General features: G+C 41.7%; 1 protein-coding gene across 1 annotated transcript; it reads right to left on the reverse strand.

Annotated features, from left to right (window-relative positions):
• Nucleotides 1–3179: 3179 nt before the first annotated feature.
• On the reverse strand, nt 3180–15694 carry CHMP2B (charged multivesicular body protein 2B). Its single transcript, XM_076351658.1, has 6 exons — nt 15563–15694; nt 12209–12300; nt 9014–9208; nt 6386–6488; nt 5208–5314; nt 3180–5051 (listed from the first exon to the last, which is right to left on the reverse strand). The coding sequence occupies exons 1-6, from the start codon at nt 15594–15596 to the stop codon at nt 4938–4940; spliced, it is 645 nt and encodes a 214-aa protein (XP_076207773.1). The 5' UTR covers nt 15597–15694; the 3' UTR covers nt 3180–4937.
• Between the last annotated feature and the right edge of the window lie 728 nt (nt 15695–16422).

Here is a 16422-nt window from a genome sequence, read left to right on the forward strand (position 1 = left end):
TTGGGCTTTCTCTGCGTTGTATTTTTTTCTGATTAAATACATATGTGGACGTACTTACACCAGAGATAGTGTGTTAAGCTAAAAAAAGAAGGCCCTTGCGCTCTGAAATAAGTATCCACACAAAGCATTTATTGCACTGCACATTCCCACTCTCCTACGCCCCACTAATTGAAAATAATCCCTTATTTGTCATCCTCTAGCCTAGAGAGATAATGGGGCGGGGGGGGGGGGGGAAGCAGTGCCAGAGCTCCACCTATCAGAAAGCCAGGCACCAAGAAACTGAATTAATGACTATAGTACACACCAGGGATAGATTATCCAGCCATCTCATCAGCCCTGCTCATTGTTATTAGAATAGCCCATTACCATGTATGTTTTTTTGACTGTTTTCCCAGGACTGAAATTAATTGAGTACACGCAAATAGTAATGGCCAGATACATTTTATTTTTCCATAAAACAGACCTGATGATTTAGAAAATGTCTATATAATAGGCCCACAGAAAGCCATAGGAGTTTAATGTTCAAGACCACTTAGAAGCAGTGTGTACAAGTTAAGTGTTCTCTCTCTAGTGTACATTAAATTATTTCTGATACCTCTTACAGTGACCGTAGGCATATTCAGCTATGGAAATTAGGCTCCTAGATTAAAAAAAAAAAATACATTTTTACAGATGAATGCACTTGCTGTAACCCCTTAATTTAGAAGAAACCTTCAATTTAATAACTCAAAGGGAAGAAATTGTGCTACGTACTCTCTTCAGGTTGTTCTCACCACTAGCATAGCCCACCCCACACAGCAGAGAAGGCCCAAGCCTTAGCCTTTACCCACCACATGTATTGACAGATCATGAGCTGTCCAAAAGGATGAAAGATAAATACAGTTGAGAAGATTAGCACTCAATGAAGGTGGTGGCATGCATTTGTGTACCTCTGGTGTTATGTGATCTAATGTAACGTATATTGAAACTATTATATATAAAATGTATTTATATCCTAAGTTATTTTCTTAATTATAAAAGGCTTCCTAGAAATGCTATAAGCCTGTACTTCCCAACCCCCCTACCCAATAAAGTATTCTTATACATTTGGTATTCCAGGTAATGGTTTGTAGTTCTGTTTGGTAACACTTTACTTTTTTAGTTGTGTATCATGCCCATGTGCTTATTCATTTTGGCATGCTGTAATAGTTAATTCAAGAGCAGGCTTACCATAAAGTTGTGATTTCTAGTCTTACAAAAAGTCTCACAAGTGAAGGCTAATTGCAGAAGCATAGCAAAATAAAATGAAAGGTGACACATAATGCCATTTTCTTGCAAAAGAATGACAAAAGGCTAAGTGGAGGAAGCAGCCATTATTTAAACACATCTAGCTGTTGCCATGGAAATTACTAACAAATTAGAGCAGAATTGTTTAAAGAAGAAAAGCTGGATGAAATCAATTTAATGTGCTGCAGCTGCAGCCATTAGACTTGGAGAAAGTGGCAATTCATTATTTTTTTTTCTGTAGGAACAACTTACTCACTGGGTAATTGCCATCAATGACTCTTCATTGGGGAAAAACCCCTAGATAAGACTTCTGAGGGGTAGCTTTACAAACCTGCATGTAAGAGTTTATTGGCCAATTGACTAACATGGGCTGCACTGTTTTTCTTTGAGTGGTTTGTGGGTTTTTTTCTTGCTCTTACTTTTCCCATGGTAACTTTAGGTAGGATGTTAGAACTAGAACAGAGAACAAAACAAGACGTTACGACAACTTGTAAATCTGTGGTTCGCCTGTCTCCGAAGTACTGTGTAGCATTCTGTCCCCCTCATCTGAAGGACACAACAGACCTAGAAAAGGCCGCTATACAGGCAAAGCTGATGATCAAAGGTAAGATGAGTAACTGTTTAAGCTACTGTCTCTCTTCTAGATTTAATGTGTGGTGCATTAAATGATATAGAGGTCTGCTGAATTATGAGCTGTATTGAAAGGCTGGATGGAGGCAGGCTGCTCACCATCCTGCCTAATGTAAGAACTAGGAGTAAACATGTGAAGCTGGAACGAAGCTTAAGAAAAAACAAAAGTGGTAGTTCTTAATGTGGTGGGGATTAGATCTGGGGCACTCCTCTACTAAAAAACACAGGTACCAGAAGTTTTTTTTGTACGGACAAGTTTGTAGATGAGAAAGCCACTCAAAGCTGTTGTATATAGAGGAACTTACATATAGCTCTGGAAGTGCTCTAAATTGAAAATTGTTAGAGGCTGGAAGAGTATTAGGGGAGGAAGCATCATCTACGTTTATCTTGTTCCCATATTTTCCTGGGCATTGCTTATGGGCACTTGTGGAGTAGGATTCTGGGCAAGATGGACCCCGGTCTGCCCCAATAGAGCTATTCATTCTTAGGTGCATGCACTATTGCATTGTTGTTCCTAGGTGGAGGACTTTCCGATTCAGTTGCTATTAAGGTGTCAGCAAAGATAAAGGAGTTTAAGGATTAAGTGGTTTTTTTTTTTTAGTCTGGTAGGAGGGATTTAAAAGGAATTTGTTTCTACGTAAGGGATGCAATTTTGTTACAGACAGCTACAATGTACTAACTATAATTGAAATAAATATAAGCAAGCCTGCAAACCTGCAACACTTCTCACCCTGCTACTGAAAGATTTTTATACAGATTAGAGCCGCAGGGCTTAAAAGGTAACTATTAACAGAAAGACTGGATACGTATTGACAGGAGCCCTTGTCCAGCAGTCTTACTGACACCAGAAAGCAATGCCTTTATTACTGTTTGTTGAAGATCCCATAGATAGAGGAAAGAGCTCATAATAGAGTTATGCCCAATTTTGACAGTCATTAAAAGGATAAAGTGCACGCTTCATTCAGAAAGGACATGAGCCTTGGCGTTCAACCAAAATACAATCAATCAGTAACATTTTATACCTAACTAATTTCCTATCGTGGTTTCTCCTTCAAGGCCTAAGAGCAGTACTTGGACACCTCGTTACAGACAGAAGGGAATGCAAACTTAATCAAGTCTTTGCTGAATGTTGAGTTTAAGTCAAAGGCCCACAAGCAACTACAACAAGTATTACGCTGCTTTATAGCTCAGGTCAAAGGAAAATTTATCACAGCTAACAGGAGTCCAAAGAAAGCCCACTAAGAGACAGATGCATAAGACTAACCCTACAGAGGACAAAGTCATTGCGGAATAAAAAGCCTTTTATTAGATTTTTACAAAATAACCTGTAAAAAAAAATATTCACCTCGTATCAGATATATGCAATATATAAACTTACACATTCCTACCCACTACCTCACAGATTCATAGTTTGTCCATTACTTCCTTCAAAGAGAAAGAACACCTCCATTTCTATGCCAAAAACCAGATGAAGGCTCACCTGTTTTTTCGTCCTCTGCTGACTTCAATCCTAAAGAGCAGATGGTGCGACAACAGTAGATTCACAAAGGTTATGGTTTCCTGCTACACCTTCTCTAGCAGCAAAGTCTCTCTATGAAGTTTGTTCCCCCTCGGTCATCCTGGTCTCACTCTTGGGGAGGTATTTTGCTTTTCTCTTTTTAAAGCCAAGATGATTTTGTTGTTTCTGTTCAAAGAACAGCCCCACTAAATCAGCACAACTGAGGGGCAAGTAAATCTCCAGCAGAGTAAGGGCTGAGGAACTTCAGAAGTCATAACTGGGAACTGCATTCTCAGACTTTGTCATCTATTTAAACCATCAACAGTTCTTATTTTGTTAGCCCAATGCTTTCCACTTAAAGCTAGAATCATGCTGATGCAGTTCAGAGACCATAGAAAAACCTTCACAGAACCAGAACACTTTTATTACAGTATTTAGACAAGTTATTATCATGTATCATTCAAAATTGTTCTCAAAACTAAAATTTAGATTTAGCTTATCAATGTGATCAATTGCATCTTAGTAAACAATACAGTTATGCACAGTTATCTTCCATTAAGAAATACTGTAAAATATATACAAATATTGTTTCAGGCAAATGTCCTTTTTGCAAGTGCGCAAGTTGCATTTCTGAACAAGTGCATTTCTGAACTTCAGCACTGAGTCCCATCGAGTGTACACAGAGGCCTCGCCATAGTGTTCTGTGAAACCTGTCTTAATTACAGTTTACTCACTTTTCAAAGACTCATTCTGAAAAAAAAAATCACAAAGGTGTAAGATTTATATACATAAAGGCACAGCAAATCTGTTGAAACCAGCTATGTTATAGTACAATAGAGTTCAATCAGTGCCTTTCATGCAACAAAGTTCACTAACAAACTGAAATCCTCTCCCATTAAAATTAACTGCACAAGGACTGTAGCCTTCCCTTTCAGTAAAAAGAATAACCAGCTATTATTTAATCAACTCAAAAGTTACTACAGGAACTTGAAAGAAACACATAAAATTCTTTTTCTTTCTGCCTAAGTTTGCTAGACTTTCAAGCTTATTTCTCACCAAAAGAAAATAGTTTCCAACTAAGAGCAAAGGCGGTTTCATTTGTGCTAAGAAGACAGACTAAGAGGTTTTCTATAGCAATAGTTTTATAAAAGTTAAATATATTATATAGACGCTGTCCTAGGAGGCATCACCACCAGCCACAGAATAGCCAATTCTAAAGATAGATAAGGAACCGAGATAGAAGAAAACTTTGAATTCAGAGGACAGATTCAGATCAGGTATAAATGAATTTATCATTAGAACTACGTCCCTGGTCGGTCCAGTGCTCAAAAAGACTCCATGCAATGGACGCGCCAAGTGTACTTCTCCCTGTAAATTGATTCAAAGCATTCTACCCTTCTCCTTCCCCCAGTACCAACTTCAAGTTGTCGTTTCTGAAGCTTCAGAGTTTTCCTAGACATCAGTTGCATTGAAAGAGTATTTGCACTTTTTACATCTGTCTGCAGCTGAATAATTAGAAGGCAGACTGTATATTGCCATCAAGCTAATCAACTCCCAAAGCTTTGAGCTGTCGTTCAATCTCTTCATCTGATATGGTAGCAGCTTTTGATGTTGATGCAGACGGTAAGCCTCTGGCAGCTGACGGAGCTTTGGCCATCTAAAAGAAGACATGATTTTCTTCAGTCAAAACAATACATGTTATGACAAGCTGACTTCTAGAATAGGACTGTAAAATAAAGCCTGCTAGAATAAACTATTTCAAAAAAGGGAAGGAAGGGGAAGAAGCACCTGAACTAGGTAAAAATAGCCATACCTTTCCAGAGATTTCAATTCCTATCTCATCAAGCACTTGGTTAACAATATCCTGGCTTTCTTCCTCTTCATCAGAAGCATCAAAAATATCATCCAGCGTATCATTAACTTCAAAGAAGGAAAAAAAAAATCCACACCGCATTAAGCAAAAAGATTTCTGAAACAACTTGGTACCGTGTTTCTACCCTCCCAGAATGTAGTAGCAATACAACATATAAGATACCAACAGAAAGCAGCTGTATATCGGAGAGGCTTTCTTACCTCTGCCTTGCAAAGCCTGTGAGCACAGCTAGAGCAACAACAGGGTAAGGCATGACTGCTTTTATAAAAATGTTTGGTTTCACCAAAACAGTTCAGTTGCTCTATTTCCCCCCCTACTAGATTTTAACATTTCTTAAAAACATCTTCTACAGTTCCATAAAAAAATCCCTTTCCTCTTCCTCCTCCAAATAAGTTGGAAAATTGTTAATTACTCAGCTAACTTCTGAATTGCAACATTACAATTCTGCACAGTTGAGGTGTTCGCAGCTTGCTCAACAATATTGTTTTGAGTCCATGCTACTTACTACGGCCAACACAGCGGCAGGGATTAGGATAGGAAGGAGACTGTGATAGCAACAGCACTAAGTTTGGCATTATTTAGTTGACAGTGGACAGATGCAATCAGGAAAAAGAAACTTGCCGCCACCCCCCAAGAAGTTTGTGGCTTAAAATAAAAAAGGAGACAAATACATCCCGTACCACCATGTATGTAAAGCTGAGATGATCACTAATCTCTAAATTTAACTCAAGTTTTTAAGTGTCCAGTCCCAGAAGAAAAAAGCACATGTAGAACTATCAGCTACAGAAAGGGCAATTTTTCAAGTCCCCCTACCAGTTATGCCAACAAGGTTTTGAACTGGTCTCAAATCCCCTTCCCTTCCAGTATGTTCTTTCTAGAAGTATAACGGGTTTTTTGCATGAAGATGGGAAGAAATGGATTTATGTATCTAGAGCTACTAAAAAGCCTAAGGCAGCCTCCCTGCTCAGACATGCGTTGTTTTGTTTGCTCTACATTTTTGCTGTCAATCTCATGAACTGTAGAAGTAAAACCTCAAGCATCAGTATTTCTAGACTGGTTCTACCCCTTCAAGAGCACTGTGGGCTGCAGCTAGCTGTTCCCCGCAGTGCAGAACTTACTCATTTCTTCAGTCATTTCCATCTTCATGTTTTCCTTCTGGAAATTCTGCATAGTTTGTAGTGTCTTTTGTGGGTCCATTTTCTTATTAACTGCTTGCATTGTCTATTAATAGTGAAAAAACCCTTAATCATACGATGAGACATTAGTAAAGGCTGATATATACATTAAGAAGGAATAAGACTTTTCTAGTAAGAAAACCTTCAGTCCAAATTTTACTTTCCTTATCTCTTTACATCCCATGAGAACTGTAGATACACAACAGATCAATAGTACAGTCTGCACCTAGTAAGAAATATTGCTATCTACTACCCTAATAGATACGCTTTTAAATGTATGCATCTTTCTTGAACCACGACCCTCCCTTCTCCTGGGCTTGTATTAGGAAAAATCTGCCGGATCTAAATGAAAAGAATGGGGCAATATTTCCTAACTTGCAGGCTATACACTTTAAAGAGGTAAACGGCTGCAGGTTTTTTATTCAGTAAGGAACATTTATTTGAACCACCACTAGAGGACAGGCATTAAATTTCTTTATGTTATCATTTAATGGCAAAATTGCTTTTCTCTGAAAAGCAAATATCAAAGTGTTCAGGAAGTACGTATTAGCTTAGGGTGAACCTTTGTAACGGGCAGAGATCTTTCTGTGACAGTGTAATAAACTCCACCTGTTTTACCACAAGTATGCAGCACTGCCTTTGCAGGCACCAGTATTTAGTATTTTCTTCTTTCCTAAGAAGCAAGCTACTGTATCTCTCATGGGATGTCAAAACCTAAATATAGACATGAGCAGTTCAAACGTAAAGTCTAACCATCTTTGAGAAGATAAAAGAGTCAGTTGATTAAAAGGGATGCTATCAAGCTACTACAGCTGCTACTGGCTTCGTAGAAGCTCTTCTGCCTCCATGTCTGAGTTTGTTTAAAGTGATCATGTATTATGCTTCTAACATTAATTGAATTTCAAAGACTGTGTTCATAGTCACACTATTTGAATTTCAAAAGTTGTTCTGGACTTAGAGGGTGTTGGTTCTTTAGAATTCTTTTACAAGAGTTATAGATGGACATCAAAAATATTTGCACTAAACTGGTATAGAGTTTATACATCTTCAGAAAATAAGGGTCAGATGCATGATTAAAAGAAACAGGGAACTATTAACTGGACTTTACTATGTCCAAAATTAGTGCCATACATGCTAAAAAGTATATAGAAAATACTTTGAAAGCTTTGCATTCATGTATTTGTCTTGCTTGTTGAGGCAACTGATTCCATATATTTTTCACTGATGGTTGTACGAGATTAAGAATAGTTTATAAGCTTCAAAACGAATGACTGAATACTTTTCTGTCATAAGCTTCCCCTGTTGATAAGGCAAAATACTCACTTTAAAAGCGACCAAAAGAATTTAACACCTTCCTCTCCAATAATGTAACACAAACTAGTCCATAGAAGTAGTACCTCCTGTTTTTCAAAAGCCATCACTTTTCTGGATGCTGGTTAATTTATTTTTTAATATTTTTGTGTTTTTTCTGCTGACTTAATCTTCATAGTTAGTCTAGTGACACTTTGGTTTTGAGAAATTTAATCCAAGATGTCTCACAGACAAAAACAAATCAACCCTGTAATAATTAAAAAGCAAGACCAACTTGTTTGCACGCAGCACTGTTGTAGGAATACCGAGTAAGCTGTTTAACTTGATGGGTTGTACAGTCAGACAAGCCCCCCCTTTGCAGGTTAGTCATGGAGGATGGAAAGTTTGCTACAGAGCCACAACTTTGTATCACTGAAGGGCTGACATCTGCCAACATGCTGCTTCTAAAAGATATCTGACAGCAAAGCCTTAGCAGTAATTACTTTCTGCACTAAGTTGCATTGCATTACTGCATAACTGGCACGTAACTGGATTTAACTTGGGCTGTGATAAAAGCACAACTTGTCTACAATGATGTGCGCTAATTCTGTTTCCTACACCTCAAGCTGAACAATCCTCCTTGCCAAAAGCAAACTCCCTATTTATCAATTCAGGGAAATAGGGGAAAGTTCACAACTAACTCAGATAACTGAGATTTTTCAGACTCTTATGAGATGAGATTTCTGAGAAAACTTAATGCAATACTATTGCCTTAGAGCACGGAGAGAGAATGACAGGGAACTCCAGATTAGGTTTCCTTAGGAACTTAAGATCTGAAGCAATAACCTACTTTTTGCACAAGCCATAAAGCTATGGCGACACACTACCTTGATTTCCAGACAAAGCATGCCCTACTTTTTCCCAATAAAAACTGCATGTGACAAGACATACAGGCAAGACACTGTAGCAGCATGGTTTGGGGTTTTTTGATGTACTAAAAGAGTTCTTCCACTGGCATTAAAGTTTATTTTTATCACGCAAACATTTGACAGATGTCTAGCCCAAGAAAATATGCTTAATTAGGTGCTAACTGGCTGGATTGACTAGACAAAAATTTCGTAGTATGAATCAAATTACATTTCCCTGCTGCATCCTCAATACCATTTGGGGTATTAAGCAATAAGTTTTATCCCTTCAATTATCTTATACGAAATAACACAGCTTAACTTTTGCATCCATATGCTGCGTTTTAATGTAAAAGAATGTCTTGTAAGGCCTTACTTTTGCAGTAGTTGACATAGCTCCTGCCATCTTCATCTGAGAGTTCATGACCTTTGTTTGAGTCGACATAGAAGTGACTTTAGAGCTAACAGCGTAAGTTCGATTTTTCTGCTTCCGCAGTTGTACAAGCTGTTTTGCTAGCACTTTACAGGCTTCTTTGTTACCAGTCTTAGCCATTTTCTTTATTTCCAGTTCCTGTTAAAAAAAGGTATGGGATTAATTCTACAGAATTTTCATTCAAACAAAGACTATAATTAAGCCTTAACACTAGTAATTAAATTCCAAAAGTTTAAAAAAAAAAAATCAAGAGGATAGTTAAGACATTTAAAGTTAGATGAATAGTCTTCCTTGCTTTTCTACCAAGGCTATCTACTAGAATAAATGCAATGCTGTTATGATTTGGCCAGAAGAAAAAAAACACAACAAAACTGAATTATAGTATGGTAGCACACAGTTCCCCAAAAGGCGTCAACTTCTGCATAACATCACATTCACTTATATGTGCACATTCAATTCCACATCTGGATAAGGAGTAACACTTCAAAAAAAACAAACCCAAACCCAAAAGTGAAGAAATTATTATGGCCAGCCAACTGTTAGTGCCATGACTGTAATAGTCTTTGATTTCTTGCATTCACGGGCAATCAAGCCACATTGCCCATGGAAGAAACCAGGCGTTCATATGGTTCTTCTTAACACTTTTTCAGCCTCGAGAGAATCTCATAACCTTTTTGGGGAAGAAGTAGATAAAGTTAGATGAGTAATAATTATAGGCTGTTTGCCCACGTAATTTAGCTGGACTTAACTTTGCACGTAATAAAACTGGTATAATTTGTCTACAACAACATGTGCTTAAGCCTTAAGACACACGCTTCTGGCTTACATAAAACCCCAAACCCCAATCTATCAATTCAAAGAGAATTAGCAAGCTATTTAGCCCAGAGGTACCAGGAAAAAGTTTGGCACAAACAATCTTGTCAGCTGGGATTTTTCAAAGTATGCCTTCTGATTTGTGACTTGGTGATGTAAACTTTTCAACATATTTTTCCTTTTCAGCCTTTTTAAGGAGGGCTTGCCATAGTATCTCAGTTCTTTGTATACATCCAATTGTACAGTTTGATTTTTACCATTAAGTAAAAGCAGCCTTTAAAGACCAGCTTTCTCCTGTGATTGTTCAGGAGAATATACCTGCTGCAGGAATACAGTTGCTTCACTTTATGTGCACTGGTAGTCCAGAAAACTGTGCTTATAAGAAGAAACATTGCTCTGAAAAGGTAAATACTGGTCACCAGGATATGCAAAACAGTCATGTTTAAAGGCAAGTGTAAACTGACCCACTGCATTAGCTTTACTACTAGGAAAGATCGTGGTTAAGTTTACTATAGAGATGGCACTGGCACAAGATCTCCTCTGTAAATCCATAATTCTGAAAGGCTGTGTCGTACATACTATTTTTAATCCAAGAAGGTACAGATTGGCAAATAAGGAGCATGAGATTCCTCAGACATCAGAGGCCTGAAATACATGTAAAGCTGTCCTCTTTGTAAGTAGCTCACAGAGACTGCAAAAACAAATTTCTGTAGCATGCCCAAAATATTATCTCCTTTTTTCATACCTCAAGTATTGTGAGGGATCAGTTTGCACACTAGCAAACACTAGTTTGCACCCTACTTTTAACAGCAAACATTTGAAAATTGGGATTTTTCTCAGTGAGATGAAATACCTAAGTAGCATCTATAACCTGATTTTCAAAGTGAAATACAAACCTACACCAACCATTGCTAAACCACTGCAGATAATCCAGCTGCAGAAATCAAACCCTATCTATAGATGATTTTATTCTTAATTAAGAAGAATTTGGGTAAAAAGCTGCAATACATTATTTGCTTTTGAGAGGTTTGGGGCAAGCTTATTAAAGTCAGTTATGTTCTTCTGGGGAAAAAAAAAAAATCAAAATTCATTGAGTCATATGAGGTTACTGAACTGAAACAGAACTGTCTGCATGCTTCAAAGTATATTTATACATAGAATTAATATAACTAGGTTTTCTCAGAGTAGTACCTCATAGTTAAGGAAAAAAAAAAGTCTTTCTGAAGAAAGTACATAACAAAATGTTCTGATATTGACTGTCAAGCCCTTGGTCCTTTTTCACCTGATCTGACTCTGAAAATTAATATTTATAGTCCATTGATTCTCTCATCCTAACAGCAAAGTTTAACTTTTTCTAAGACATATTTCACTTCTCCTTTCTTCTGCTCCTCAGAAATCCAACATTTCTGAAACAATTTACTGTAGTAAGTAATCAAAACTTCAACCTGAGTATTCATGAAAATTAAGGTTATTTCCAGAGTCAGAATATTTCATACTGAAAAATGCCTTATCTATGAGTAACCTATTATATCTTACATGTTCAAGGCTTCCAGAAACAATTTCTCTGACCTCTTTTAGTTTATTATTCCCAGATCTCGGTATTCACGCGACCTGCTGCCACGAAACACCACCTCAATAGCTACTGAAACAGTGGCTGGATTTGCACAGCTTTTCCCACAGTCTGAGCATGTCTTCATGCATCAAACCCCACCATCTGTCACATCCATTTATCCAATTACACTGCCACACAGGTGCAGCATCCATTCACTGGATACTCACCGAATTCACTGATAGCTCACACATGCGAAGTTTTAAATAGATCTTAATTTAGGCAGATAGTTTTACTATTATTAGCTAGCTTTAGGGAAGTCCTGTATGAATGAAAATAACAACCCTATGGGGTATTCATGACACCCTATGGTTCTTCAAGTACTCTCTCCTACTGGAGAGTCACGGTAACATATGATAGCACTGACACTTCTTTTAGTTTTTCCACCACAAGACCGCTGATTTACCAGCCTGTTAGAAAAAACCTTCTGAAGGATAGAGAATGCTAAGAATGGAAGGGAAAAAATGAATGTGGTTATTTAATCTAAACACATTGTTTCAGGCTTTTCCTATGTTAAAGACTGAGAATCACTTTTAGATAGTAAATTTTTTCTGACACCATTTTAATAACTGAAAAGTCAAAAAGGGGAAGACAACTTTTTTAGTGTTCAATTATTACACGTTGAGTTGTATCTTTAGCGCTTTGCAAGTTTTCTGTTATACTGGAGGTGTGCGTTTGTTTTTAAAGAGTAAAATAAAGTTCACTGCTCTACTTACCAGTTGTTTTTCCTGTTTTTCGAGTGCTGCTCTATCTCTGGTTATAGCCCTCTGTGTACCTCTTAACTCTCGATTTTGCTCCTTTATTATATCTGGAAAGAAAATATTTATAGCTGGGAAAAGTTTTCAATACTACATAAACATCTTGTCTGCTAAGCACTCTGCAGACAAGCAGTATGTTTGACTGCCTCCCTTGGTTCAGAATGAACTGTCAACATTTCAAATATATGAAATATTAGCAAAATACAATTTTATGTATACAACATGATTATGCTTCAGCAGCATAGGCCATATTCCCATAACAAAAAGGCTATTTTACCTAGTATGTTTCTTTGCACCATAACCATAGCAAGAGCCTTAACCACACAGTAAGTTAGGTACACACGCTTTTCTGCAAGTTCAACCCTAACTCAGCAACAACATATTCACTGTGAGCCCACTGCTTTTCAACCAGTCAGGCCTAACTGCAACAGGTAGATCAGCTGAAGAAAGAAGCCTTATATATGAGATCTGAGAGCAGTTAAGGAGTTCCCAAGTCCATTAAAACAGTGAGGATACTCCTAGACGCCAGTCCTGGATCCTGCTCTTCTCTGTCCTTATTCTGGTTTGACAGAGATTACTCTCCTCCACAAAGGTGTACCACATCTGTGCAGCCCAACTTCAGGTCAGACTATAAAGCAACAGTGCTCGAACCTTTTCAATTAGCAGACGCTTAGGAATATTAACATAAGAAAGTGGCGGCCTTTATAGCAAATTTAACCTTCCTGACAACTGACAGAGCAAGCAGAAGCTTGAACTCTGTCTGTCAGGTGAAATATACCATCCTTCATAGGAGTTTTGTCCACTGTACTATTTAAAAATTATTTACCAGTAACATCCACTTATTAAAGCAAGTATTGTTTACAACATAGGCATCAATCACACTAGTTGCAATTAACTTTTGTTAGAATTTACAGCACATGCTTAGGTGTGATTCACCCGGGCAAAGGTAAAGAGGTCTGCATCTGACTCAGCATCCTCTGACCTTCATAGAGGAAAGAAGTTAGTACTTTTAGGAAGAGATTCATCTACTCCTAATGTATGTGTCTACACAACGTGAGGTAAACTTTGGGGGGGGAGTTTAAAGGGAGCAGACTGTCACATAAACTTTGTTTAGAGCTCTTTCTTCTAATCCACAGAAGTAACATCATGGCAGGGCACTGCTATTGTACTTACAAAGTTTGAAGCACGTGAAAATCAATACAAACAGGCAGAGTTACTAACAGAAATAAAGGCATGAAGGATAAATTCTAGAAACCGCAGCCACCCTTTTCTTTTTCTAAAGCTTACGACAATTTTTCTACAAACAGAAAGAAGCATTCGCGTTCTTCATTCCCACGATCAGAAATACTGTAAAACATCCACTGATAAAATTATTTCAACCTTAATAGGTTTGAATCAGAAAAAACCCAAACCTTCAGTGGCATTTTAAAGAGGGCATATACACTACCTCCTCCCACCAATTGTTTTTTGGCCAAATAAATACATATTCCAAACAAACTCTGTGAAAGAGACACCTGTTTTTACAGTGCTACTACTGCTCTGAGAACTAAACAAAAAGCATCTTCAGGAGACGTAGACTTTTCAATGGACAATAATAAAGAGCTGAAAGATGACACTGCATATAACACTGCGTTCTTCACACGGGCAAAGCAGCAGTGAAAATTATTCTGAAAACAATGCTACAGGCAAGTAATTTTGAAGGTAGACAAACGTATATTACTTGCACAGCTGCAGTTGCTAAAATGAAAGAAAAAGCTTAATAGCTACATACAAGACTGTCTTTTCTAACTACAATAACTATTAAAAAAAAATCCCTTCGCATAGAAAGCTTGAAGTAGGAACTTCAAGACAACAAGAAACAACAACTGTACTTAAGTCAGAAGACAATAAGGGTGAGCACGATGCTTATTTCTGTTGTTTCTGATCTCACATAGTGGCTCAAACTAAGGATAGCAATAAACTGAAAACAACAACTATCTGCAGTTAACAGGCCCTTTCATTTGTTTTGCAAGCGAAGGCCAAGATGAGAACTTGGTTCTTGTTTCTCTGTGATAACTGACGCAAATTCCTAGCTTTACTCCAGCAGACAGAAGAAGATGGGCTACTCCTGAGACAGCCTTTTGCCGATAGCCACTCCCGTGTGTCACGCCGCTGCCTCGCACACCAGGGTAAGGAGGAAGCACCTCCATTCCTTAAAACAGGTTGGACAAGAGGCACCCAGCAGGGCTTGACCTGGCTCCTACGATCTGCGCTGGTCATGGAAGCTTAGTGCCATCTCCCCCTTCCTCCCTTCTCAGGTGCTGTGCCAAAAATGGGAAGAGACAAGTGGGAAACATACGTATTCTCCCTCGGTGACATACAATTGGTTGATGCGCAGCGTCATTTTTGGTGTGCCGTTTTCGAATGAGGACCCACCTGATTCGACACAGGGCACCCAACATGCCAGACAGCCAGCTCTGGGGCTCGCCAACCCTCGGCCAGCCTCTGCCCCACAGCCACGCGTGGGGCACACCGATTTGGAGGGCTGACCAGCACCCACAGGACTGCTGTCAGGTAAGCGATCTTTTTTGGTTTTACTTTGGAGAACGCTACTTCTGTGTTAAGTTTAAGAGTTTTGTCAACAGACTGACTACAAAAACATCAAGAACAACTCGTGTCAAGACCCGCGTACAAAGCCAGGGGCGCAAGCGGTGGCGGCTCGGCAGCTGCTCCAGCTGCTCTCTTCGCAGCCGGGCAGCGGCTCCCGCAGCCTGCGGCCACGCTCGGCCGCCTTCTCCCCGCCGCAGAAAGCTGGCTCCCGCAGACCAGCACCGCTCGCGTCCCTGTGCGTTCTCGGCCCCGGCAACTCTCCGCGGGCCTGTTTTGTTCGCTCGCTGCCGACGAGAGACGTTCCTGCTCTTCCTCCTCCCTCACCCACAGACCGGGATCACCAGGGCCCGGCTCCCACCACACCTCGCCCCGGCCCGGCCGCCCCAACAGGGCCTGAGGCCTCGGGAACCCCCCGCCTCGCTGTCCCAGGGTCCGGTCCGGCCCGGGGGACTCTCCCCGCCGCCCCGCCTGGCCCGAGCGCCGCCGGTGAGTCACCCCGCGCGGGCTGTGGCCTCCTCCTCCTCCTCCTCTCCCTACGAGTTCCCTCTCCGCCGCGACACAGGGCCCGAGCCCGCCCCGCAGGCACCGTTCTCCCCCGGGCTCGGGCCGGGGCCAGCTCCGCGCCCGGGACCGTACAGGGGCTGGGGGCAGCCGCCCCCGGGCTGCGTGAGGGGGGGCGGCGGGGCCCTCCCCCGGGCGCCGGCGGCGCCGCGCCCGACTCACCGTCCACGGTCTTCTTCTTGAAGAGCGAGGCCATGACGGCAGCCAGACCCGGAGCCCCCCACCGCCGCCTCAGCGGGCTCCTGCCTCCTCCTCAGGTGACCAGGAAGCGGCCGGGCCGCGCAGACCCGCCCGGCTCCGCCTCCCCGCCGGCGAGGGGCGGGACGGGGCTGGGCCGGGCCGGGCCGGGCCGCCGCGCTGCCCCCGCCCACCCCGCGGCGGCGGCTCGGGGCGGCCGCTAACCGCGAGGGGCCCGGGCCGGGCTCCCCGCCGGGGCCGCCGCAGCAAGGGTGCCGCGGGGGCGCTTCTCCCCCCGCGGGGCAGTCGCTGCCCGGGGCGGGACGGGACGGGACGGGGCAGCGGCAGCACCTCCGCCTCCCTGCCGGCTTTCTCTCCGCGCGTGGGTTTGGTCACACCGATCCGCGGGAGAGGCGCGCCGGGGGCCGCCCCGGGCGCCGGTGCGGCGGGGGGCGGCGAGCCTGGGACCCGGCTCGGGGGAGCGTGGGGAAGTGGTGGTGTGCGGGCGGGGCGGGCCATCGTGGCTCCCCGCTCCGTGCACCGCCGAGTGGTTTAGGTTTTCTTCGTGGATATCTAGTTATTAAAAAAAACTAACTACATTCAGCAGCGTGGTGCTCTTCGGGCTCAGTTCCCGCGCCGCCTCTCCCCGTGCAGCTTCGCGCGCGGGCAGCTGGAGGGACTTGGCCTCGGATCGCAAATCGAAACACGCGTGGGGTCAGTTTCTGCCTCTCCGTGACAGACGGAGCGCTGGGCTACAGCACGCGCGTGTCGCTGAGGGAGGTGCGGGTTGCGCGCAGCGCTCCAGCGGCCCCTGCCAGTGCAACGCGGGTCCTTCTCAAGGAGCT

Source organism: Aptenodytes patagonicus, chromosome 1, assembly GCF_965638725.1.
Source record: "Aptenodytes patagonicus chromosome 1, bAptPat1.pri.cur, whole genome shotgun sequence".
Lineage (NCBI taxonomy): Eukaryota > Metazoa > Chordata > Aves > Sphenisciformes > Spheniscidae > Aptenodytes > Aptenodytes patagonicus.